This window comes from Fukomys damarensis, unplaced genomic scaffold (genome assembly GCF_012274545.1).
Source record: "Fukomys damarensis isolate Sample0158 unplaced genomic scaffold, DMR_v1.0_HiC HiC_scaffold_6, whole genome shotgun sequence".
Classification (NCBI taxonomy): Eukaryota; Metazoa; Chordata; class Mammalia; order Rodentia; family Bathyergidae; genus Fukomys; species Fukomys damarensis.
In genome coordinates, this window is record NW_022900918.1 from 34,483,055 (window position 1) to 34,509,441 (window position 26,387).

The 26,387-nt window shown below is 39.8% G+C and overlaps 1 protein-coding gene across 3 annotated transcripts in view; it reads right to left on the minus strand.

Moving 5' to 3' along the window:
* Positions 1-25,398, minus strand: part of Nalcn (sodium leak channel, non-selective) — a 320,341-nt gene extending 294,943 nt beyond the window's left edge. For 2 of the 3 annotated variants that reach the window (XM_010604620.3, XM_010604618.3), the window contains exons 1-3: positions 25,304-25,398; positions 8,108-8,254; positions 4,427-4,609 (exon numbers count right to left, since the gene is read on the minus strand). In XM_010604620.3, the coding sequence (XP_010602922.1) occupies positions 4,427-4,609; positions 8,108-8,215 (291 nt within the window). In that variant the 5' untranslated portion in view covers positions 8,216-8,254; positions 25,304-25,398. Of the gene's footprint in view, positions 1-4,426; positions 4,610-8,107; positions 8,255-25,303 lie in introns of those variants that run through there. The other variant, XM_019204611.2, reaches the window with a different exon arrangement.
* Positions 25,399-26,387: the final 989 nt, after the last annotated feature.

A 26,387-nucleotide genomic window follows, 5' to 3' on the forward strand; every position in this document is an offset into this window, starting at 1 on the left:
ACATAAAAAAACCCATAAAAGATGAAAATCATAGTAGAATATAACAAAATAAGCCAAAGAAATGAATATAAAAGTATTAAAAACTAGAAATAGAAAAACACAAAAATAATAACAGTTGACACTTGAAAAAAAAAACAAAGTGTTCATGAAATTTAAAAAGAATGGAAAGACCATTTTGGAAAGAGGAATAAAGTAGAAGGAAAAAGAGACAGCATAGCAAATACAGTGGGGGAAGTGGAAAACAGAACAGGTAAAAATCAGTGGAGCCCTATGTTTGTATGTACGTATGTATGTATGTATGTATTAATTTGTACTGGGGATTGGACTTGGGACCTTGTGCTTGTGAGGCAGGCAGCGGAACCACCAAGCCAAATCCCCAGCAGTAGAGCCATATTTAAAGAAAACGATGGAACTGAAAGACTGAGATAGGTCCCAGGGTAAGTGGACAATAAAACAATCCTGAAGAACACCACAGAATAGAATGAAATAAACATCACATGATGTACTCAGTAAACAATGTCAACAAAAAATGTATTCTCATAGGACTACAGACTTTACCAATAAAGAGATTCTTTCAGTATTTAGTAGGAAAAATCAAACCACATAGAAGGAAACAAATGTCATCATCATCAGAATCAGCAGCAGCATTTTACCCCCAAAACAATGAAGCAGCACATCTAAGAATTTTGAGAAATAGGAATATGAGAAGCACAAAAAGCTAGAAGATCAACATAAATACAAGAAATAAATTAATAAACATAAAAGCAAAAATTAATGAGCTAGAAAAATAAATGTTTTTTAAAAAATAAGTAACAATAAGCAATCAACTAGCTAATATAAGCAAATGGAAGAAAACAACAATAGTCGGAAATTTAATAAAAAAACTCAGATTAAAATAACACATGATACTCAAACAGGAAATTAAAATTGTTACTTAAAAGCAATCTTATGTTAATAAATTAAACAGACAAAATATCGGATAGTTTCCTAGGTAAATACACTTCATTAAACAGACTGTTAGATCAAAGGAGATTAAGTAGACCAAATTCCACTAAAAAATAGGAAATACAGCAAAGTGAACCAAATCAAACGGTACCAGAATCAGATGACTTCAGATGATATTTATGCCTAAATTGAAAGTTAAAAACATCCTGTGTATCCAGATTATTTTAGATTATCAAAGTACTTACTTACGCACACACACACACACACACACACACACATATGCACACACAAAGAAATCTAATAGTAAAACCTAAAAAATATTCTACAGAATTTAAAATTAAGAAAATAATAAAAATATAATCAAATAGCACACTGAAACTGTATGAAAGTAAATATATGTAAGAATAAAAATGTATCACTTTCTAGTGAGATTTCCTCCAAGAATGTAAGAATAACTCAGTATTAGGAAATTTATTACAAAAGGAGAAAAATAATGGAAAAATTAAAAAAGCTATCCCAGATACAACTCTGAAAAATTGGAATTAATGCTTATTTACTTAACCTGATAAAGGTATAGATACTTCAAGCTCAAATCCTTAAAATTGCTCAATGAAAAAAATCCTAGAGTTGCTTTGTGTAAACCAGGAATGAAACAAACATGTTCATGCCTCTAACACCATTTATAACTTTATCAGCAATATTAGCTAATCCAATTAAATATAAGAAAAATATAGGGGAATGACAACTAGAAAGAGACAAGCATTTCTTCTGCTTTGGATAAGTGATCTAAAGATATCAAAAGGATTAATGGAAAGACTGCTATAAATAGTGCAGGGTTGTAGTTAATCTACTAAAGAAGCAGTACATAATATTAACAAAGAGAAATCAATAGTTTTTGCTTAAAATAACCATAATTTGGAATATACAATTGCAGATAAAAACTTATCTAGGCAACGAAAAGAGAACACATGAACACACAAGCATAAAATTGATAAGGAAGATCTACATGTGGAAAACTGCACAACAGTCCGCTCAACCACAAAAGCAGGCTCAGCAGAACAGAAAGTCTGCCCATAAGTTGGACATGAAGACTTCTGCATGGCACACTTAACAATGAGCAACCCCAAGACAAGGGGAAACTTTAACAAGAAATTATAACTTCTATAACAGAGGCTAATACTTCCAGCACTTACAGAACACTCAGAATTTGAATTAAAAAGGACTTAAAATGGCTCTTGAATAAACACAGTTGGGCCCAACCTTATTCCCCAAAGGGAAAAGCAAATTAAAATTACAGGGATTGCATTTATTATTTCCCACCCATCAGATTAACAAACACCTAGGCATTTTTGTGTTGAACATGTAGGAGAAAAGAGCCAGTTGTGTATGCTGCTAGTCAAGATAGTTCAGGGAAGGTGGAGTTTAAAATAGTTTTAAATGAAATCACCAGGAAGCAATCAGCCAATCTAGAGTGCAGAATATTCCAGGGGATAAAAGACGCACTTATCCAAATGGATCAATGACATCGAAAAATATTTTGCAGAATGAACAGGCCTGAGATTTAATAGATTTAAAATGACGTTTAAAAAGACTCAAATACACTACGTGAATCTCGAGTTCTGATTCAAATAAACTCATTGTAAAAAGTAATACTTGTGACAAGGGGATAAAACAAACATGGGGTGAGTATTAGCCCACGTCAAGGAATTTTTGTTAATTCTTCTATATATAAGAATAGTCTTTACATTAAAAAGCAAAGAAAATTTTGCTTCCTTTCCAATGCATAAAGATCTATTTCTTAAATGACTTGATTTCTCAGAGTTGCTTCAAAATAAAACAAAACTAGCCAAATGCTGGTCATTGTTAATGTTAAGATTCATTAACCCTGCAGTCTATTTTCATTTAAACTTTGAAGTTCTATGGTAAAAAAGTAGAATAAAATCCTGCTATAAAAGCTTTAAAAGGAGCGCAGGAATACATTGTCTGTGGTCACTCTATTTTAAGGATAGCACCCAATGTATCATAGATGTAGGGAAGCAACAAAATTGACTAATAACTGTGAAGCAAGTATCACTGCATTGTCAAAGTCCTTATACCGAGCAAAACACTTTCCTCTGGCAATTTCCTGACTTGAGACATTGACACAACAGTGAGTAAGAGCCAGGCTTTGAGTCAAATCTATCATTTGTTAAATTCTAAAGCCCAGGATGCTGTGTCATTACCCTGCTGTCACCTCAAATGGGCACAATTTAGGCTGGGGATTTAGCTCAGTGGTGGTGCTGCTGCCCGCCTCCTAAGTGCAAGGTCCCAAGTTTGATCCCCAGTACCAAGAGAAGGGCAATTTAGAAAACTTTAGGATAGCGTCATCTATGGACTTAAAAAAAAATTTTTTTTAAGTGTAGGAAAATTTATTGTGGAATAGGAGTTGCTCCTGAGTGACAGGAGGGGTCCTGAGTGGGTTAGGGACTTTTAATTTCAATGAAGCTTAGTGATACCAAAGGAAGAGATATCCTGTGACAGAAATATTCTGTTTCCTTTCTCTTTCCTTTTATGTAAAAGTTTTGACTTATTTTTGTTTCTCACTGGTGTCAACTACACATTCTTTTCCTTATAGTCTCAGAATTACTCATATCGTTTTTCTTTATCCTTTTGTATTTTTCAAAATGCCTCAGTTGATGATATCTTACTGAGTATCATCACACTCTAACTTTATCATAAAACACTCCACATTCCATCAATCAATAAGAATTTGCGCGCGTGTTCTGGACCAAGCAGCTGTGCCAGGTCATGGGTTCAGCCCTAGGTGACCTGCTAAACCTTCCTCTGCACTCCATGAAGCCCACACTTCGCCCACCTGCTTCCTTTCCAGATGTTCCAAGACTTCAGAGAGGTAAGTAAGCCTAATCATGTCAATTTAACTGCCTCGAGAGCCACCTAGGGGATTAGACAGGCACATTTCTGGGGATGGAGTGGGGGGTCATGGAGGCACGACTTTGGGCAGCATGCACAGTCCCTGGCTCCTTCCAGTCCGGTGCTATTATCCTGCTCCGCTTCTTGGTCACCATGAACTAAACATCGTTCCACCAAGAGACCTTGTAGCCTGCTAACCACGGACTGAATTCCCTGAAACTTTTGACATGAAGGAAATCTCTCCTCCAAATTGTGGGTGTCGATATTGTGTCTCAGTAAGAGGACAGCTAATACATCCATTAATCCTTTAAACATGTTTTGTTCGGGTTTTGGTACCAGGGACCGAACTCAGGCCCTTGCGCTTGCGAGGCAGGCCCAGTGCCACTGAGCTACATCTGGGCCCTAAACATTCTCATGTGACATATTTTTACCAATGGGAGTTTCACAAGATTTCAACATGAGTAAAATAAAAAGACGTTCCGTTTTACTGAAATCCCTGCGAAAATATTAAACTGATTAAGATGTTCCAAATGCATCTGGTTTCCGATTTCGGCGGCATGGGAACACTCACCTTGACGATACCCCGGATGTGCATCTTGGCTATCATCTCTGCGGTGTAGAGAAACATCAGCAAAGTGTCCAAGGCGAAGGCCACATACTGCAGAGGTGGGTAATGCTCGAACGTCACGGGCGTGTTCATGCACACGGAGATCACGCTGATGATGGCGCAGATGCGCAGCAAGGAGTGGACCCACTGCAAGGAAGGCCCAGAGTGACTACGGGGCACGGGGGACCGGGACCGAACTTCCTTCCGAGCCACACTGCTTAAAATCCAGAACCGAGGCTACACTCCTGACATCCGCACAGAAGGGGGAAGGAGGGACGCAAACACCTGCCGAGGTTGCGTGATGCGCTAAATATTTCCACCCGTTTTTGCAACATTTGATTCTCAAAGCAGCTGATTTTCCACATGGCGCAGAGACTGGGGAAGGAGAGACGCGCCTGTGGTCACGCATTCACAGGAGCCAAAAGCTAAACTGACAGCTGCTCAGCGACTCCAAAGCTCCGGGAACTTCCGGGGCATCGGGCCCCGTTGTGCGAAATTCACGTTCCATTAAATTCCGCGCCAGCATTTACTCCTGGAAAAGCTGGTGTTAACTCTTTTCCTCTTTTTGTACTATGAGCACCTAGAACTGAGGGCCATGTTCTGCTTATTATAATATCCCTACTATCCAATGAGCTATCACAGGAGCTTACAAATGCTTTCAAAATCAACTGATAGGTGACACTTCCCACACACAGCATTTGGTTTCTAATTGTGTCAGAGATAATCTCTTTGTGTGAAAGTTATTTTTGAAAATCTAGCTTCATTCTACATTTTAAAAAAGGTAATAAGTGGAATTTTCCCTTTATTGTAGAGAAATTATTTTTAACTCAGAATCTCCTTACATTTCTAAAAAATGAAGTTTCTGTGTAAACCTAACAATATGCACACTATCTAAAGATTTTTTCTTAATGCTAAAAGAAGAATGAAACTAATAAATGTGTTTTTATATATGTGTCTATGTAGAGGGCATATAGCCACACATATAATATTTTACTAAGAAAAGTAATAGGATGAAAAATAACTACATCTATGTGCTAAACACATGCAATTAATGTTACTAATGAATTTAGTACACAATTCTTAGACATAGTTCAAATGCTACTTAGTGAATATCTTCAATATACATGTGATCATGTTGATTTTACACTCAACTTGAAAAGAAAGTAGACAGAATCTGTCTCGGAGACAGATTCTGCAGCTACGCAAGCTAGCAAGTCCTTAAGACAAAAATTGAAAAAGATTGTCAGAATTTTAAGGACATTCAGATACTTGTAGACTAATGACTGGATTTTAATATTTGCCTGGCGGTTATAATTGCATAAAGACACAATGCCAGTAATTCCATATCATATTAGGTACTTAGGATTCAATTTACTTTAAAGGTTGATGTACTTTTCATGCAATTTGGAAGCACTTCAATAAATATCAGTGTTTGAATTTAGTCCCATCTGGACCTCCGACATAAAGGACCCAATTACCAAAAGAGCTTCAAAAGATGGGTTCTTCCCCAGCAAATCTGCTTTAAGTTTGAAGAAAGAATCATAAGTATTCATAATTACAGTTAGTGCCTCTGAGGCTCCATTTATAACACTACCTTTTTCGGCAGTCCTCAGAAATTTCTTTATGGAGCAGACAGCATGAAAAATTTAGTGTGCTTTACTCTCTATTCCATTCAATTCTCTAAACATGAGTGGAGGATCTATGCGGTGTAATGAAAAAACGCAGTGGATATTTAAATTTTAAAAAAATGTATTACAATAAAAAATACAGTGCCTTTAATCAACTTCAAAATACTCCCTTTTGCTTTGAACACACTTCTCCCAGCACTGTCTCCACTTTCTGAAACAGCTCTGGAAGTTCTCTCTCGTGACTATCTTTTAGCTGTGCCACCCTGGCCATCTTCACATCATGAATGGATTCAAAATGTCTACTTTTCATGGTCATTTTGGCTTCGGGGAAGAGCTGGAAGTCACACAGTCACAGATCTGGTCAATGAAGAAGGTGAGAGCCCACTGTAATGCTTTTACAACCCCGCCTTTCTGTTGGATGGCACTGGGCAGCTGCATTCACTGTATTTTTTGTTTTTAATCACAGCTCATAAAGACAATTACAAAACAGTGCTTTCAGAACTGCTGCAGAGAGTGGTGAGAACAATGGTGTAAGTGTCCTCAAAGCTAGGAGGAGGTTTTGGGGTCTTATTTTGGGGGGGTGTTGGTATGGCGATGTGACTTTTACTATAATAATTTAAAGTTTTTTAAACAGTAGCTCTAGTGTTGGAGCACAGCTCATGTGTACACACAAGTAGGGGGTGTGGACAGAGAGGAGGTTCATTCTGAGTGGGGCTGGGTGAGAAGGGGCTGAATCTCAGGCTACCCTACCAGGAGCAGGAGGATACAAGCCATCAGAGAAGTAAGGACAAGGCCTTGTGAGCCAGGGTACGAGGAAGGGACACCAATGTGTGCAAGTCAGACAGCCTGGAGAGGCGGGGGCAGGAAGGGGCTGCAGAGGCTCATGACAGCAGTGTGCAGCTGCAGCCCAGAGCCTGCGAGGACAGTTGTGAACGGAAGGCAGCATGTGTGGTTATCTGCAGTGAAGGACCGGGGATGTTTCCGTGGCTGTAAAACAGAGGGGAAATGAGAGCAGGAGCAGCATCTTAGAGAGAGATAAGAGCAGCTTGGGGAGGTAATCTGGAGGGAAGACTACAGAAGGAAAGATGAGGAAGGACGGAAGGAGGCCAGCAGAGCACCGTTACCTGACTGGGGGAAAGGAAGAGGCCATGAGGGAGGCAGCAGGTGCATCTGTGCCTGCACCAGCGTTACCACCGAGGTGCGCAAGGAAGCTGCCCCTACCTTGTACTGCAGAGCTGAGCTCCAAGACTGACGAGTTGGCCATTCTTGTGTAGTTCTGACTGCTGTCCTGCCTAACAAGCAATGGTTGCTGGCATGGTAGCTCCTCCTCTCATGTTCTCATGGACTTAATTAGACAGAAAAGGTGACAAAGTTCTGCGGACCCTATCCACTACCTCATCAGCCTTTACATCGACTCAAAGCTTGCAACTCAGAAGAAGCCCTTTAATTCCAAACACGTGCTCAGTGTCTCACAGAATTATGCGTATTGAGAGGAAAGGACTGGTAAGGAAAAGACTTTGGTTAAGAATAGCTTGCTCAACCAGGTGCAGTGGTAAGTCCTATAACGCCAGGACTCTGGAAGGTTGGGGCAGGAGGACTGCAAGTTTGGGCCCAGCCTGGGTAATTTAGTGACTTAGTGAGACCTTGTCTCCAAATAAAGAATAAAGGAATGGCCAAGGATATAGCTCAGTGAAAAGGTTGTAGGTTCCATCCTCAGTATTGGGGGGAAAAAGCAATAGTCTTCTCATCTCAGATCAGTCTAGGAAGTGGGATTCTTTCCTCACTTTGGTGCTAAGGACAGATTCCAGAGTGGGTATGGGAGGGAAGCAGACCACCTGGCATATCTTCCTAAGCAAGGAGCTCAGAGCAGCACCTCATTCTGTCCTTTGAATTGTTCACGATTCCCAGACTCTGGAGACTCACTCATATTTCACTGCAGCTCAAACAGACAGTTCAAAGCCAAAAGGTACGTTCCCTTCTATAGCACGTGCTTCCCAGACTTCAAAATGCAACTCACTGGTTTGTTAATCCACAGTATGTCAGCATTGTCTGACAGAGATTCGTCAGGACCAAAGTCGGTAACGGGCTGGGCTTCCACCCTGGAACTCTGCTTCCTTTTGAGCATGCTGGGGTTAGCTTTGGGGGGCAGGAACAAAACCACAGTCTGGGAAAAGAAAGAGAGTTTTAGTCATCACCTAATCCACTTCATCTCCATCTAAAAAAATCAAGTCCCTCACGTATGTTGATGCATTTGTACATCACACACATGCTCTACTCCGGCATGGATAACAAACCTATATGAATAAGAAAGGAAATGAGATAGAGTTAATATGAATAAAAGCTCAATTCTTTTCTCTCCCAACCCAGTAAGTTTATCTTACGTACTTCACAAGCAGTTTAGAAATAAATGGTACAGAACAGATGGGGTAAAAAAGCTTGCCTAATAATGTATGCATGCATTATTAGGGAACGTTTTGAGATAGACGTCCATGCACCTAAAGCGGCATCCACCTCAAGGCGGTCAGCACTAGAACACTGCCGAGGAATCCAGATGAGATACGCCGTTTCCCCCAGGGTTTCCCATGTGTCACATTAACATAGCATTCACAGGCATCTCCTATTTCCAACAACAGTCCCAACTCTATCTCCCAATTCTGTACTTCCCAGAGAGGATAGAGTTCAGAAGGAATCAAAGCAGAACCTCCGCTAAGTGGAGATTCTTTAAAACTCGATGTTATGGATGCAGTGGTTATCTCAATTCTTCCAGCTCCTCTGAAGTAAAGTCTTCAGTACTTTGCACCGTGGAGGGATATGAGGTATTGGCTTGCTGCTGAGTTTTCCACAGTTCTGAGTCATTTGCTCCTTGTCCTTTGTGCTTCCTCCTTCTGGCCACTGCTCCCATCTCCCGCAGATCAGCAGCCATGGAAGGGGACTCAATAGCAAATATATGGGACATGAGAGAGACGTTGTCAAGGCAGGGAGTCCACAATGAGACTTCCCATTTGCTTAACACCTGGACTGCATCTCAGATAAGGAGAATAATGTTTTTTCAATATATGATTAAGTTTGGGGGTACTTAGTAGTGTAATATTTAATCTTTACAATAGTGCTAATAGGGAGATCATCTTGTTTTTCAACACACGCATGAGAAATTCCAGCCTAAAGGCTGGTAACCACCTGGCCAAGGTCACCTAAGAAAAATTGAAACTTAAAACAAGATCTAGCTGATCACAAAGTGCAAGGTGTGCAAAGGTGACCACGCTGGTGGCACTGAGCCTATCTAAAGGCAGAGAGCAGAGGAGGGCTCTCCAGGCAAGGTACGGTCTGTCGGGAAAGAGGAAGGTTGGAAGGCTCACTGGCTCTCCTGCTGGTGGCCCATAGAGCTGGAGGAAGAAACAGGGGCAAGGACAAGGAACGCCACTCGGTCCTTACTGGAGCACAAAAAGAGCAAGACAGTGTTTGCAGTGTAGTAAAAGTGCACACTCGCAACTTCCACTGGGAAAAAGCATAAACCACAGCCACTCGGGACAATGCAACTTGGACTGATTCAACTGTGAATCTGACTCGTACAGGGAATGGTGAGTGTCTATTTCACCATGTGCTGCTTGCTCAAGCCACCAAGCAACACCTCTGCCTAACTCTCCTGCTCCCAGAGGAAATCAACCTAATTGGCTCTTGGAAAGTGTGAGGTATTTCCAGGCTCTTACTGCCTGCCTTGCTGAGTTTGAATACAGGCTTTGCAGTAGGTTGCACTAATTCATTTTATTTTACATAATTGGAGTTAGGGACTCTTGACATCCTATGTAAATGCATGCAAAATATTCAAATTACTCTTGTTCCCTGGCTTACTTTGGAGGGGGAAACATCTGGTGGCCTTGATGATTTGAGATGCCACTTGAGTGACAGTCTTCTACACATCCGAAGACTGGATGCAAAATTTTAGAAATCCTTTAAGATGACAGAACACAAACAAGGGAGTAAAAGAGAGGGTTCACAGTGGAATCCCAAAGTTAGACCGGGAATCTCAAAGACTTAGCCACAGGGGCGCTATGAATTCCATGCACTTCTCACTACCAATATGCCACCTGAAGAAAAGTTGATTTTTGATTGACTTATCTAAAGCAGCATACATCCAGAATTTATTTTTTAAAAAAGTGGTATCCATTTTAGCTACATTCAATCCATCGAAACAGTGCAACCCTAACTGAATGACACTGTCGCTCACTCTGATGCTCATTGTACCTGCAGCCAGTGTGTCCCCCAGTTAAACAGTGCCCAAAGAATGAACTCTCCAAACTCCAGAGAAACAGCTCATCCACAAAGACCTTACAACTCAAGGAGGAGCTCCCGAATTCCTGAAATTTTGACTCATGTAAAGATATTAAATGAGAGCCGGACATGGTAGCACGCGCCTGTACTCCCAGCATTTGGGAGCCTGAGGCAGGAAAATCGCCCATGTTCAAGTATAGCCTGAACTATATTATAAGACCCTGACTCCAAAAAAAAAATAAATGTTATGAAGTATTCAAGTAGTAAATATAAGTTACAAATATGAAGAATCTAAGATTAATTTGAGGTCATTGACTTTAATGATTTTCCTTTATGCTTAGTAATGTTGTATTACACCATCATTCATATCGGATCAATATTTGAGCACAGAAATTAATATTCTTTTGATGAAGACCAGGAGGAATATTTAAGTATCTAGGCAAGCGTGGCACTTTGATAGGAAACTGCTGCCTCATATCTCTGCCTTATCACCATTATGTATTCATAAGCTAATGTGTGCCCTGTTTCAAGAAATGTCTTTCACAAAGCAGTACACTAAGTTTGAAAAACAGGGCTTTCGACGGCTTTTTCACACTTACTTAAAATAGCCTCCATTTAAATAGTTCGATACTGGAGACAGGCTGCATGGCTACAATATGCTCATTGATAAATCTTTTCTTTGGAAACTGCTAATAGCCACCCTAAGAGAAAATATACTTTGGTTCACTGTTCTCTTTTAGTCAAGATCTGGCTTTTCTAATCCATGATAGCAGTTTAAGCTCTACTGGTGCATCCTTTCCCTCCTTCACTCTCGCCCTCTCTTGACCAGGTTAAAATGGAGAGATTTTTTCTTTAAGTGTAAAGTGCTTGCCACTGAAGGGCAGTTTATCTCCTTTGTTCCTCTCCTGGGCTCTACGTGAAAGTCACTGAGCTGTTCTTCTGCATCATAGGTTGCAAAATGCTTCTGCCAACTTTCCCATCTGTCTGTTTGCGCTACTTAACCTTTCACACCATCATCTGTTCTTTTCCCTTTTTTTTTCTTTTATTGAGTTTATTGGTACAGTTTACGTATACAGTACCATTACATTCATTACTGGGATCCTGTACCTTTACATGACAGGTCTTGGTTCTCATTTTTTCCCCTTGTCCCTGCCCTCCCTTTACCCCCTCCTCCCCTGCCCATTTACAAACACTTCAGTTTCATTTTCTCATATTTTTTCTTTTCCCTTATTACCTTTCCCCTACCCTTCCCACTTTCCCTACATCTTTAGCCCTTTTCTTCCCATTTCACAATGTCAGTTATCTCATTAGGATCTTATGTACTATTACAGTTTATTCACACCAGAGAAACTATTCGGTATTTACACGTGTGCCTTATTTATTTCACTTAGTAGTATATCCTCAATATGTATCCATTTTCCTATGGAATGACTAATTTCTCATTCTTTATGGCTGAGTAGTATTCTATTTTATAGAAAAACCACATCTTCTTTATCCAGTCTCCAACTGATGGGCAAATGGGCTGTTTCCAAGTTTTAGCTATTACAAACTGTGCTGCTATAACCATGGGTGTGCATATATCACTGTGGTATGATTCTTTAATTCTTTTGGAAAGATACCCAGCAGAAGGATGTCTGGGTCAAATGGAACCTGTAATCCCAATTCTTTGAGGTATCTCCATATTGATTTCCATAGTGGTTGCACCAGTCTGCACTCCCACCAACAACAAAGAAGGGTTCCTCCTTTCTCCACAACCCCGCCAACATTTGTCATTGTTTGATTTCTTGATAGCAGTCATTATTTGTGGGGTGAGGTGGAATCATCTGTTCTTTTCTGTCTTTTTTTTCCCCTTTGTTTTTCCGAGACAGGGTCTCACTATATAATTCAGGCTGGCCTTGAGCTCGCTCGCAGTGATCCTCCTGCCTCAGCCTCTCCAGTGCTGGGATTACAGGCATGCGCTACCAGGACTGGCTTTATCATCCATTTTCACATTTCTACCTCCATCTCTTAATTCCAGCTACCATGGCTGTGTCCAGTACCTGGGCTGCCTCTTCCCTGGGTAAAGGGAGACACATGAACTCCACCATCACTTAAGATTCAACACAACAAACCAGTATGAGTTAAGATCTTCCTGTTTTCTTCTTTCCTTTCATGTCCCAGGTGCCACTGGCAAAACTTTTCAGCTGGAAGGACCCCAGGGATGCACAATATACAAGTCCCCCACACTGTGGACAGCAACTTCTTTTCTTGTTCCCATGTATGTATGAGGGTCTCATCACTACAGGCTTCCTGCTGGGTTATAGGACTCCAGGTCGAGGCTGTTTTTTCCTCATTGAGCTTATTGGTGCATGTCAGGTGCACAGTACAGTTCCATTCCTCATTGGGGTCTTGTACCCTTACATGATGTATCTTGGTTCCTATTTTACCCCATTTCCCTGCCCTCCCTTCACCACCTCCGCCCTTCCCTATTTACAAAACCTTTGTTTCCATTTTTTTCCTTTTCTCATATTTTTTCCTTTCCCTTCTTTTCTTTCCCCTACCCCTCCCACTTCCCCTACTCCTTCAGATCTTTTCTTCCTATTATACAATATCCATTATATATTTTGGTCCTTATTTACACTTTTAGTTTTTCATACCAGAGAAATTATTTGGTATTTACATGTGTGTATACTATTAATTTCACTTAAGAATATGGCCTCACTGTGCATCCACTTAGCTATAAATGTCTCTAGTTTCTCCTTCTTTATGACTGAGTAGTACTCCAAAAATCCACATTTTATTAAAACAAAAACAAAAACAAACATTCTTCTGTGGTCCTGACTATTGAACCAAGGGCTAAACACACATTAGGCAATATCTCTACTACTAAGCTACATCCCCAGCCCTTGGGCTGCCTTTTAAATAAATTCTTTTTTTGTGTAAAAATCAACTTCCCACATGATTGTTTCAATTGATGCAGAAACAAAAACACCTGCCAAAATTGCCTTCATAACAAAAACTCTCAACAAATTCGATGTAGAAGAACTGTGCCTCAATATAAGAAAGATCACCTATGACAAACTCACAACTGACAGATGTCACATTCAATTGGAAAAAGGTAAAAGTTTGTCCTCTAAGATCTGGAGCAAGACAGGGAAGTCCTCTCTCTATGCTGATGTTCGACAATGCAGTGGAAGTCCTTGATGGACGGGGAAATTAGGTGAGAAAAACAAATGACGGGCATCCAAATTGGAGAGGAGGAATTTAAATTGTCCCTGTTCGTGGGTGACATGATCTGCAAAATAGAAAACTCTAAAACTGCTGAAGAAGTAGCTCACAAATTCAGGAAAGTTGCATGTGGCAAAATCAACAGACAATCGTTAATAGCATCTCTATATGCTGGTAACAGATGACTTTTTTTATAAACAAATCTCATTTACTAGAGCTACAAAATAGTAAAAAGCCTATGAATAAGGGTAACACAGGAGGTTAAAAATCTATGTGAATGTAAACTATAAAGCATCGATAAAGGAAATTGAAGAAGGCAAAAGTAAATGGGATGATTACCCAGGTTTATAGAATGATATAATTCATATTTTAAAACAATGAATTTTCTAACAATCTGGTGTACTCTATGCTGCAACTCAGAAAATCTCAACTTATCTTGTTTCTCATTCATCCATTCATGCTGCGAACATGTACATCCACTGTGGTTTTAAGCACTGTAGTACGTGCTCAATGTATAGCAGAGAACGAGAAAGGCATTCTTGGATCTTAAAAAGTGCCTTCTTTACTTAATCTTACACGCCCAGGACATTGAAAATCACCGATTTTACCTGAACTTCCTTTCACAGCCACACCTACTTGCTCCACTCACATCTGCCAAATATACCACCATTCTCCAACTTTTCTCAGCTACTGCAAATCCTTTATTCCAGCTGTGTCCTCTTTGTCTATTCCCAATCCCACATCAGTCATTCCTAGTTCCCTAATTCAATTTATGAACAAGTTTTGTCTGTGTGTGCTTTGTTTGTTATAACAAACAAGATTTAAGGCTGGTGATGTAACTCACTGGTCCTGCGCCTGCCTCATAAGCTCAAGGTCCTAAGTTTGATCCCTAGTACCAAAGAGAGGAGCGGGGCGGGAGAGAGGGAGAGAGAGGGACAATATTATTCTAAAAATGCCCAATAAAGAAAAAAGCAGTTGACTTAGTTTTAGTCATTGTCATTACAACTGTCAATATGTCACCAATAACCACCCTTTTGATCATTTATGTGCACACATTTAGGAATCTTTATAAATTCAAATGAAAGTATCTATCTACTATCCTATTCAATACACACACACACCACATGGGTTTTTATCCCATTACTCTCTCTGTCAAAATTTGAGAAAAATATTCAGAAAAGAAAAATGTTTAGTAATGTCCCTCTAACTGCTCACTCCTAACTTTTATGTCCTTGGAAGGGTAATCACCATCACTAATAGGAAGTGTCCTCTCCTTTATGCTACATGACTCCATTCATTTAAAAAGAACCCCAGCCATTGGTAGGTGACACAGATTTAGCATTGAACAAAATGTACCTGGTCTCTTCCCTCCTACGATTTCTGAATGCACCATGTTCCTGAAAGGACAGAGAACATGCTCAATTTAAAGATAGAGTACTGGTTAATTAAAGGACAGAGCCTACCATGACGCATTTACTCTTCAACCCCCATCTTGTGGTTCTTTCATAGCTTACAGCTTTCTGCTGGCTCTGTCTGGCCTTCCAGAGCAAGGAACAGGAACAGCTAACTCCCCGCATACCTCTCTGCTATCAACTAACTCCCAGCATGCCTTTCTGCTATCAGGGAAAAGAGACTCCTGTAGCAATGGCTCCCTGTCTAGTTCCTTCCTAGAACTCAAACATCTCTATCTTAAATTAGGAGAAAATACTCCAATTTTTATTTTATTTTTATTAAAACAAACAATTCAGATTTGTTATAGGAAAAATAGAAAATAAAATATAAGCAAAATGACAGACAGCAATGAAAGCCATTGGGGTATGCTACTTTACAAGAATCATTTTTGTCAAGAGTTTGTTGAGCACATTCGGTGTGTTAGCTTCTGGACAAGGGGCTGCAGACAAAAGTCAGGGCCAGATATGGTCCCTCTCTCCTTGTGGATTTTCTTTAGCTGGTGTGTTTTCTCTCCACTGGGTGTGAATTCTTTCTCTTTTAGGATTTTATTTTCCATGCACATTTTTCCAAGTGTGTATTTATTTTTTAAATGGCCACTTCCTTATTATTCTGTCACCAGCTTTTTTGCCACCCAGCAGTATCTTGTGAACATCTTTCTCTGTCAATAAATATTCATGCACACCAAATCCTAACTGTAAATAAATACCACCTTCAAACGTCCACACCTCTTCTTGCCTTTCTCGTCTCCCAAGCTCCATCACATCCGTGTGTGTACCAGGCCTGGCAAAGTAAACACAAGCTTATCTTTCTAGATTAGGTTTCAGGTAGTGAACGCGTAACTGAGAAAAGTGTCACCCCATATGCTGAGAGATAATTGAATCTGATGTTTTCAATTTGTCGATTTGAGCATTCCAATCTTAATTATTTCAAGGGTATCCCTTTCTCCCTCTGTTTTTTTTTTTTTTTGATGGCCACAGAACCCAAGCCACAAACCAGCCTTTCCTGTTCTTTTCCTACACACATATTTACATCTCTTGCCACACCTCAGCATGTCATGATACATCCCTGAAGACAAAAGGGGACACTTGTTCCTGATGCTGCCTCAGTAACACTGTTTCTGTAAAGTTAGGCTTTCTGTTTTGTTCATCAAATTCCTTCTCATGCAGAATAAATTAAGACAGTGTGCTAAGTTTTACGCCACAGTTTAAATTTCTGTCTCATTTCCTATTCCTCAGCATTCCTCTGCCCTCTCTACTTATGGACCTTCCTCCAGCCCTGGGCACTATTAATCCTTGGCTCTTTGCTCGCTCCCCTTCCTCTGCCCTAACGAAGGTCCTTTTGCTGTGTCTCCCTGGCTGAAAGCCCAGATCAGCCTGTCTCCCGTCATGGGTCATGGGCACCAGTGACAGCACCCTCCCTCTCTCCACGAGGCCACACCCTACAGCCTCCAGTCTCTCACGGGGAACCCGCACTTCCCCACACTAGAATTCACCAACCCCAGTGCCACCCCTTTAGTAGCTACTTGATTGTTGCCTTATTTAATCGTCAAACATACTTAAGGAAAAGTGCTAAAAACAAACTTTGAAATAAAATCAAATGTTTTCCCAGAGAAACTGGAAGCGAATTTAGAAGCCCAGTAGTCTGTTTTGCTGGAAGAACTAAAGTAGAGGGAAGGAAGGATTTGATTTTTCACTTTTTAATGCGAAGACCCTTTATCTGTTTCAAATATTGGGCAATGATGATACTTTTCATGTAAAGATAAGTTGAAGAAAGTATTTTTTTAAATAGAAAGTATTTTTAAAGTTGAAGCTTAAGTCATTTATCCCTAACACTTGCGGGAGGGTTTATTATCATTTCATCTACTTCTAAGCAGGCTGAGGAGGTAGGTGTCCCTGGCATTCCTTTTGTGATGCAACTGAGGTGAATGCCTTGTTGGGGTCACACAGCCAGTGTGTGATGAGCCACTAGGAGCCAGGTCTCTCTGAGGTTGGCCACTGTGATATCTCCCCTTGAAGAGATATCTCCTCCTTCTCAGACCCTTCCAGAGCTTTAGGAACAGAACCATCTTTCTCAGAGAAGAGAGATGGCGTCTTCCCTTCCTGCCTCGCCCATGCCCAAAAGGTGAAATTCGATGAGAGCATGGCTGCCACTAGATCTGAAACGCTGAGACACCAGACCCTCTCCAGACAGCGTCCCCCCAAGCCCGGAGGATCCTTGGCTCAGGAACTTCGAGGCACTGGGTGCCTTTCATCTGGACTCACTTGGAGGGAAGACAGGCAGCTGGGTTATCTTCTGTCTGAATCACAGCCTGGAGCCTCGCCTTCCCCCAGGGACACTGGAGAGAGCATCACCTTAGCAAGAGAACCCACACATCCTGGAAATTTCAAACCCCGAGGGTCAGGGCAACAATGTGTGTCTGCAGAGGGGAGGCTGCAGGTGTTTCTCAGTAGTACAGGATCACTGTGGTTGATGTTCAATCCGATTTTCTATCAACGTGAATACTCGATTTGGTTTTGCTGGTTCTCTTGTTCCCCCCTCTTCTTCCTCCCCTTTCCCTGCTCTGAAAGTTCATTCATCTCTGACTCTGTTTTCACTCTCATGACATCAGGATGTACTGCTGCAGAAACAGCACTGTAGGTGGCTATTCAGCTCCAGGAGGCCCATCAGCCCATCCAACATGGTGACCATATTGCAAACAGCTAAGTTAGTTAGAAATTAGTATAAGGACAAGACTGAGCTCTCAGCATAAAAAACAATTGAGGCAGGCCGGGGATTTAGCTCAGCGGTTCGGTGGCCTGCCTTGCAAGTGCAAGGACCCGAGTTCAATCCCTGGTACGAAAAAAAATAAATAAATAAAAATAAAAAAAAATTGAGGCACATTCACTGGTGAACATTATACAAAGAGATAAGATACTATACTTCCCTACATCCCCTAGAGATGAACAGCAATGACTGATATTTTAAATAGGTACCAATCTCCCTAGCCCATTTCCTTGCCAGAAATTCCTTATTCTATTTTTTTTTCTATATAAGCTTGCTTCCTGACTTGTTTTCCTCATCTGACCCCATTTAATCAATATTACCTTGGTGACTGTACTTATAATCTTATTGATTGGACACAGGCTTGAACCATCTCAGGTGTACCTTGTGATTTTCCACTGGGTCTTCTTACTTGACTGTAGTTTGTCCCACTTTGTACCCAACCCCACCTCGTGGCTTTGCCCTATAAAACACCGTTGAAAAGCCAGGTGGGCAGGCAACCCACTTTCCCATTCCCCTTGTGTCTGGTAGACAGAAGCTATCTTTCTCTCAATACGTTTTTCCTACTCTTAACCTCTGTTGTTCCTAGAATGCATTCTTTGATTTTAGGGAACATGAACTCTCATTTGGCATATCTAACCGGCTGGAAGTTAGAATGTTCCCTTATTTGGATTTTTTGGCTTATTTGGATTACTTGGTGCCCTGTATTGATCGTACGGAAGAAGCCAAACATTTCCAAACACCATCACCCAAAACAAGACTTCTTTTTTTTTTCTTGTCTTTCCTCAACATACATATTAGAAACAGGAAAATGATCCCTGCTTTGTACACTATTTCTAATTACTAAATCTCAAAGAAAATCAATATGCTTTTTGTCTACAATATCCTAAAATAATGTGATGACTTCCCCAAGGTTTGTTCTACTTATTTTTTTTTTAATTTTACAAACTGAATTTTACCTGACCTTTAGAAATTACTGAGTCTGAGCCCCCATCACAGTAGTTCATGACTGTAATTCTAGCACTCTGGGAGGCTGAGGCAGGAGAACTGATATTTCTAGCCTAGTCTGGGAAACTCAGAGAAATGCTGTCTCAAAATAAAATATAAAAAGGGCTACAGATGTAGCTCAGTGCAGAGTCCCTGAGTTTAATTCCCAGTATTGAAAAAAAAAATGTGTCCAGCAAAAGAATTCAGGATGAACTATAATGCCTCAATATTCTTTCTTCATGACACCCAACGGCCAAAACCAAAACAGTTTGGCAGGAAGAGAGGAAATGCGGTTGTATCTGTGTTACTTAAATCGCTACACTTTAAAATACAGTGGTGAGATTTACCATGACACGTATCTCCAGAACAGTTAGGTGCACCGTGTGGTTAACAATAGCCACGACAGACCTGCAGATCGCATTCTCTTCCATAACTGCAACTTATTTTTTGTACCGGGGATGGAACTCAGGACCTTGAGCTTGAGAGGCAGATGTGGCCACTGAGCTAAATCCTCCACCCAACTGCAGCCTTATACTCAATGCCCAGCAGCGCCTCCTTCCTCCAGGCTCTGGAAGCTGTCATGTTCCTCGAGGCTCCTGTGAGTTTCGCTATTACAAATAGCGATTACAAATCCTCGCTGATTACAAATCCAGGTCACCAGATTGCAGATGGAGGCTAAGCAGCTTCCGTTAGCCTCTAAAAACTCAGTCAACCCTTTTAATAAGCCCTTGTCATTCTCTTCCATGACTAGAAAGGATATAAACTTCTAATTTTTTGAGTTATTCTGGGTACAATGAAGATATAGGGACATTTTAAGGAAAGAATAACAAGGTTAAAAGATCACTGCAGGATTACGGTGTGGTTTTGTACAAAGTTTTCTAATTTCAGGGGAGTCTCTGCTCTTACGAAGTGTCATAAACTTCAAAGATTGTCGCTGTCAATTGTCCAGTAATGGGTATTTCATTTGAGGAGCTGCTACTGTCATTTAAATAGTATGAAAAAAAACATTTTTTAAAGATTTTTAAAGTATTTGTGGTGCTGGGGATTGCAATCCAGGGCCTCGTGCATTTTAGACAAGTGCTCTACTGTTTAGCTATTTCCATAGCCCAAGTTAGCTGTTTTTACTGTGGTTATTTAATTTCATAGTGTGAATCTTCAAAGGGTAGACTAAGAAAGTGGATTGCTTAAAATTGTGGCTTCCAAGACTTTCTATGCTATTTAAATACAGCACTTAGGAAAATCAAAATGAGATCTTTAAAGTTTTTGAGATTGATTCATTTTGTAATATGAATCCAAAAAAACTGGATAGACTGTCAATGGTTTAAAATAGTGATTTCTAAAAATTACCCAACATCTGATTCATCTAGGGCAGTTTATAAACATTCTCAAAGCTATAGACTGAATTGTCCATAAATCATAATTACAATCCTTAGGTCTGATTTTATGGTATTTGGAGATACGGCCTTTGGTAGGTAGTTAGTTCATGAGGGCTGGGCCCTCTTTAGTAAGATTACTGCCCTTAGAAAAAGAAACCTCTCTTGGTTATGTGAGACTATAGCAAGGTGGCATCCATCTGAAGACAAGAAAGAAACTCTCATTAGGAAGTAGAAAACAGTTTGACCTTGACCTTCCCAATCTCCAGAACTTTAAGAAACCAATGCCTGTTGTTTAAGCCACCCAGTCTATGGCATTTGTTACAGCAGCTAAGCTGACTATAGGTGATGGATGCGTCCTTCACCTCACCTGTAGGAGATTGAAGTCTCCAAAAGTACGGAAAATCATGTTTCTACAAGACATCTGGGTTATCACTAGTTTAGACTATCAAGAGGGCATTTAATAAGAGTTTTTCTGCTCACAATCAAGGCTTATTGTTTGGGAAAAATATGAGTCTAGTAAATAAAAAAAGGTAAAACAAATCTGAGAAAAATTTTGATTAATAATTATATATATTCTTAAGTTTTCCTTGGAGATCTTTAGATGTTCTCAAAGATTAAATAACGTCAATGTGTTTATATATAGGAATTATTTTGTCTCATAAAAGATGAATAAGTTTTCTTGTTGATTTCTGGTCTAATTTTCCAATCTAGAATATACCTTTAAAATAGCTACTTGACATCTTTCAGTGAAGAAATTAAAACAAAACTTCCTAATTCAACCAGCAGATTTCAAAGTCATACTGAGTTTTTACTGATAAAAATAAAAAATTATTTTTGAGGATTCCCAGAGTTAAAATTATTTTTCTCTCTAAAATATTGACATATTTTACACTAAGAGAAAGGAAGAGGATAATTTAAGCGAAGCTCTTCCTAGGGGCATCAAATTCTATTTTCAGGAATTTAATCTCTTATTTACAACATATATTTTAATCTTTGTGTTTGGTCCTTGGAATGAATAATTAACAAGTTTCCATGCTTGAGAGATTCCATTTTTACATTATCTAGGTTTATTGTTTTTTTTTATCTTCAGGAAAGCTTTACAACTCATATTCAATTGAATTTTAATATATCAATGATTTATATCTTGTCTAACACAAATTTGTATCTTATCTGACAGTCTTCCATAATTTGTCCTTTTCAAAAATGTTCAGTAATTCTTTAAAAAAAAATCCTTCTTCTGCTCCAGAAGTGATATGTGAAATTGATATGTAGATTTTATAATAAAAAAAAGAATGATGAGAGAAAATGAAGTATTTAACACACAGATACTATGAACTGAATAATTCACTGTTTTATCTTTTTTTTGGGGGGGGGTACCGGGGATTGAACGCAGGTCCTTGCACTTGCAAGGCAGGCCACCAAACCACTGAGCTAAATCCCCAGCCCATCATTGGTTTATCTTGATATAATTAAATACTAACGAAGCTACCCACTACTCCTCCTCAGGCTGGAGACCTGAACTTATTTTTAACCTCCTGCTCCCTTTCCTTCTCTTATGGCTTCCCACTGATCCATCTCCACCCACCCCTTCTTTCATTTGCATTACGATAGTCTAATTACCCGTTTCTCTAACACCTTCCTTCACTAACCTCCTTTTCATTTTTTCATAGTTCTGATTTCTTGGAGTTCTAATTCTTTCTATACATATCTGCAGTTTAATAACCTTGACAGGTTAGAATGCTGTAGATAGTAGCTTTCTTCTATCAAATCCAGAGCTGTTCTACATTGTACTTACAGTAGACCCTTGACTTACAAACTCAATTTATTCATGAGGGCTGGCTGTAACTCAAGTTGGTCAATTGAAGGTTCAGGCTTCTCTACAAAGCCTTCAAAGTCTCTCTCCTGTATACAGGCACAAGTAGATCTCAGTATCCTTAAAGAGGCATTGGCTAGAATTTCTCAACCCCACACAGGAAGGATTTTGTAATGTTCCCCCCACAACCATTTAAGGGCTAAATCTATTTCTGAGACCATCTGGAAGCACAATCAGTCTGCATTTGGGTAGTAACTCAAGACTTTGTTCCTAAGTTAAAACTAAAATTCCAGTCCTGACCCAAGTTGTTTATATGTCAGGCTGATTGTAACTCGAGGGTCTACTGCATTTGTGTTTTTAATTTTTAAACTTTACTCTTGTATTTTGTTCCTCTGAAAAAATATAGCAACGAAGTTACATTTCATTGTTTTCTTTATTTCTTTATTTGAAATGCTTACTCTAAATGCCCTTTGGGGATACAGAATCCTTTTTGAGGATACCAGATCTATGGGCCATGTCTTCCCAGGCCCCCAAATTATCACAAGAATGCTTTTCACTATACACATTACCATGATGCTAGAATTAGTATTTATAGGAAGCTTGTAATTGTTACTTTATTAAAGATACCAACTTTTATTAAAGTCCTCTTTTTCTTATTTTTGAACTGTTTTTCTGATAGTCACATATTTCAAGCTCATCTTTTTTTGTTGCTCTTGGTAGCACCGGCCTAGTATGTATACATTTCATTTTGACCCATATTATTACCATAAAAGAATCATCTCGTGATATTTTTAAGACCACACATTTTCAGGAAATGATGTAACTACCTGTTGACAATTTTGGAAAAGATGGTAAAAGTCGACCTAAATTGTCCCATTGTGGACAGGTAACATTTTGAGAAACTTGATCCAAACTCTGATGAATAATTTTTCTTTTTATTGTCCTCAAATTCATGTGTTCACCAGGCTGTATCTCAATGTTGTCTAAATTTTATTTATTTTTCTTGGCACATGATAACCTATTTCGATCCGTATTTTTTATCTATGGGGGGAAAATGGTCTTATTTCACTTTACGACTGGGCTGTGTTCCATGCTCTGCTCTCTCAGTCAGGAAGAGCACGTGTTCGTGTGTCCCTGCTGGCTGTCTTCCACACATACCATCCCTTCAACAGACAAAGTCTTCCTTTCATCTCCTTCCTGTGCATAATCTTCATCTCCTCATAAACAGTCTCCTCTGGCTGTAGGGTTCTGGCCTTTCGTGCTTCTAATTCTCCTTGAGTTGCTCCACCTTGTTCGGGCCTCCATCCCTGGACCTTGGTGTCAGTATCTCTCCTTTGAGCATACTTCCTTTGGTCTAGCTGCACTTGCCTTTGGACCTCACAGAGAAATTGCTTTGAAAAGCGAGCATCTCTCTTACCAACACCCTGTTCCCAAGGCCTCACAATAAGGGGTCCTCCCAGGATCATTCTTCCACTGTTAGGAAGGGAATTGCAAACAGAAACTTAAGTTTTGCCCATCAGTCCAGCTCAGTCTCCACCGAACTGGACAGAAACACCTTAGATTCTGCCTACTAGGGAAAAGGGGCTCCTTCTCTTCCAGTTCCTATGGATACAGATTTTTTTCCTGTATGGAGGTTTTTGATCATTCATTTGACATCTGAATTGGAAAGCAAAAGCAAAATTAAACTGAACTCAACAGCCATCTTTCCTAAAAGATCTGGCATGCACTTTTTTCCAACTTTCGATTTTTTCTATTAGCATTTCTACCTTGGTTTTACTGTAGGAGGTGCATTTTATTATTTGGTTTTCAGAAGAACCCATTAAAGTTGTAATTTTTATATAGCACAAACGTCCTAGGTCCAAGTTATTACTTTATATTTTTATTCTCATAAAAGAGGGAAGGTGATTTATAAATACTTTTTTAAAATGGCATATTTACTTTGAAAGCATATTAAACAACTTATTCTAAATTACAATCTGAAGTGTTTAGGAAGAAAATCTGAAGATACACATGAGCAAGTGTGTGTGTGTGTATATATACATATATATATAAAACATATAGGCATATATATAATTTATATGTATATATTCAACTTAGGTATTTCTTCTCAGAAATATAATTGGTATGAAACTTTCAGGAAAAAAATAGAAATAAATCACTGTACTGTAACAATCTATCAGGACATTGTTTTTAGTGATGAAATATTAGGAATCATAAATGTCCAATGATAGAGGTATGGCTAGGTATGTGAGGTTATATTCACTAGGAATAGTGAATTTCTTTAAGCATGAGTTAAAGAAGTAAAAGTATATTCTCTTTAAGCATAAGTGTTACATAGTGTTTTATAAATTCTAAGAAAAACTATATAAAATATTTTTAAATGTTTATGATAAATATTAAAGGGAACAACCAGTATAAAACTTATACAGCATCATGACTACAGCTAAAGTTCTGCTCTTTATAAACTACAGGAAGCAGACAGATATCACAGTCATTTTGTTAAGTTTGTTAGAACTATGAATGTTTATTTTCTTTTATCCACCCTTCTATAATCTTTAACCATTTTATTTTAAAATTCAAAAATAACCACCAAAGTTAAGTTTTGCACATGAAAGTTCTGAAAATTTAAAGCTTTTTGGGCAGTTCTTGAGATAGATAAGAACCATATATCTTGAGCCAAAAAACTATTCTTTGTAAATTAAAAAAAAATGTGACAGCTAAGCTCTAAAATGTTGATACCATTTTGGGGGTATAAGTCGTAATTTCATTTATTTTCTTTTTTGTTTTTGTACTGGAGATTGAACATGAGACCTTACACTTGCAAGGCAGGCAGCAGAACCACTGAACTAAATCCCTGGCTATAATTTCTTTAAGTACAAAATCAGAGTTTCCAAACCCACACTAGAAGATAGGCCACCTCCCTGTGTTTGTTCTTGTTTACATTATTTGTCTTTCCTGACAGATTCGCAGACTTTGGGCTCTTTACTCACTAAGCACCCAGCTCCTGGCCTTCACTAGGATATGTCCATGTGCATGTGAACTTTTCTCCACAAACTTCAAGTCCATCTGGGGCTCTTTTCCCCAAGGATAACCTGACAGCCATAAAAATTCTGACGTAATCTCAGTATCACTGGGAAAACACACGTATATCTGTGTGCACACGAGTATGAGTGCACATTCACAATGTATTGAGGGCAGAGAAAAGAAGCAATCAGCGCACATATCAGAGAACTGCGTGTCCAAAGGAGAAGAAAATGCGACTGAAACTTCCAACTCACTTTACTGCAAGATAATGTTACTAATATGAATATTTTTCTTTTAAAAGTGCATTTTTTCCTCTATTAAATACCTTTAAAGTCACATCCGAAGTTGGAAGTCTATCGCCACCATGTCACAAGAATGCTTTCTCCTCGACTTTTAGAGAGGTTTCAGGACAGTTCTTTGCAGTGACGGCCCTTGTTCTCCACAAACATATGGACCGAGCAGTCTATGAGCACATAAGAGAATTCAATAGGCCTATTCACTTTTTAGTTTTTCCTCCAAAGTCTGACTTTCCCCCTCCACTCTGGTTTTAGCAATGGCTGGGTAAAACACACTACAGAAGAAAGAAATCGCCAACACTGAACACTGAACGAAAAGCAGCCAGTTAGGACATTAATGGCTGTGGGGGCCTAAGAAGCCATGATTTTTATTCATCTTTGGATGTAAAATGCCTCTCTTTCTGGGCACCTGCTTCAGAGATACCTGCACCGCCCACTGTCTCCTTCCCAGGTAACAAGTCACAGCTGCAGCAACGAAAATAGGGATTCGGAAATTTTAAAACAATAGCCACCTGTTAATTTTGACCCCCCTGTAAGGGCTCTTCTCCACTAACCACAGACGCAGAACTCACTGCTCCTTAACTCTCATTTCACCGCCAAGGAAATCCGGGCCTAGGAGATGACACACAAACACAAGAGGAAGACTGAAAGCTTTGGAAGCTCGATCGTGTGTGCACGTTCACACATCCTTAATAATATGGCCTTGGAAAACGGAGCCTGAATCTGAAAATGTAGTCATACAGTATCTCAGGAACTTAGGATCCGCGTTCAGAGTTACCACCACATCCTGAAAGAGGAGCCCTGGGGTCAGGGAGATCATCCCTAGGTCAGGGTCCTGGGGGATGCCAGCCAGGCCAGGTGCAATGGGCCCTTAAAGGTTCAATGACAAAATGGAGCTGCTCTGGCAGGACGCAGCTTTGCTGGCTGGGTGACCACCCTAATGACAGCTGCTCAACCAGTCGTATGAATAAAACGAGGGCCACTGAGCAAACACATCTGCAGATGCTGGTTGTGGGGGAGGCCTCGGCCCTCCCTGAAACCCGCGCTTCGGCCCGGGGGTTGACCCAGGCCCTGGAGCCCGGAGGACAAGGCCGGTGCCAGCTCTGTCCCGGC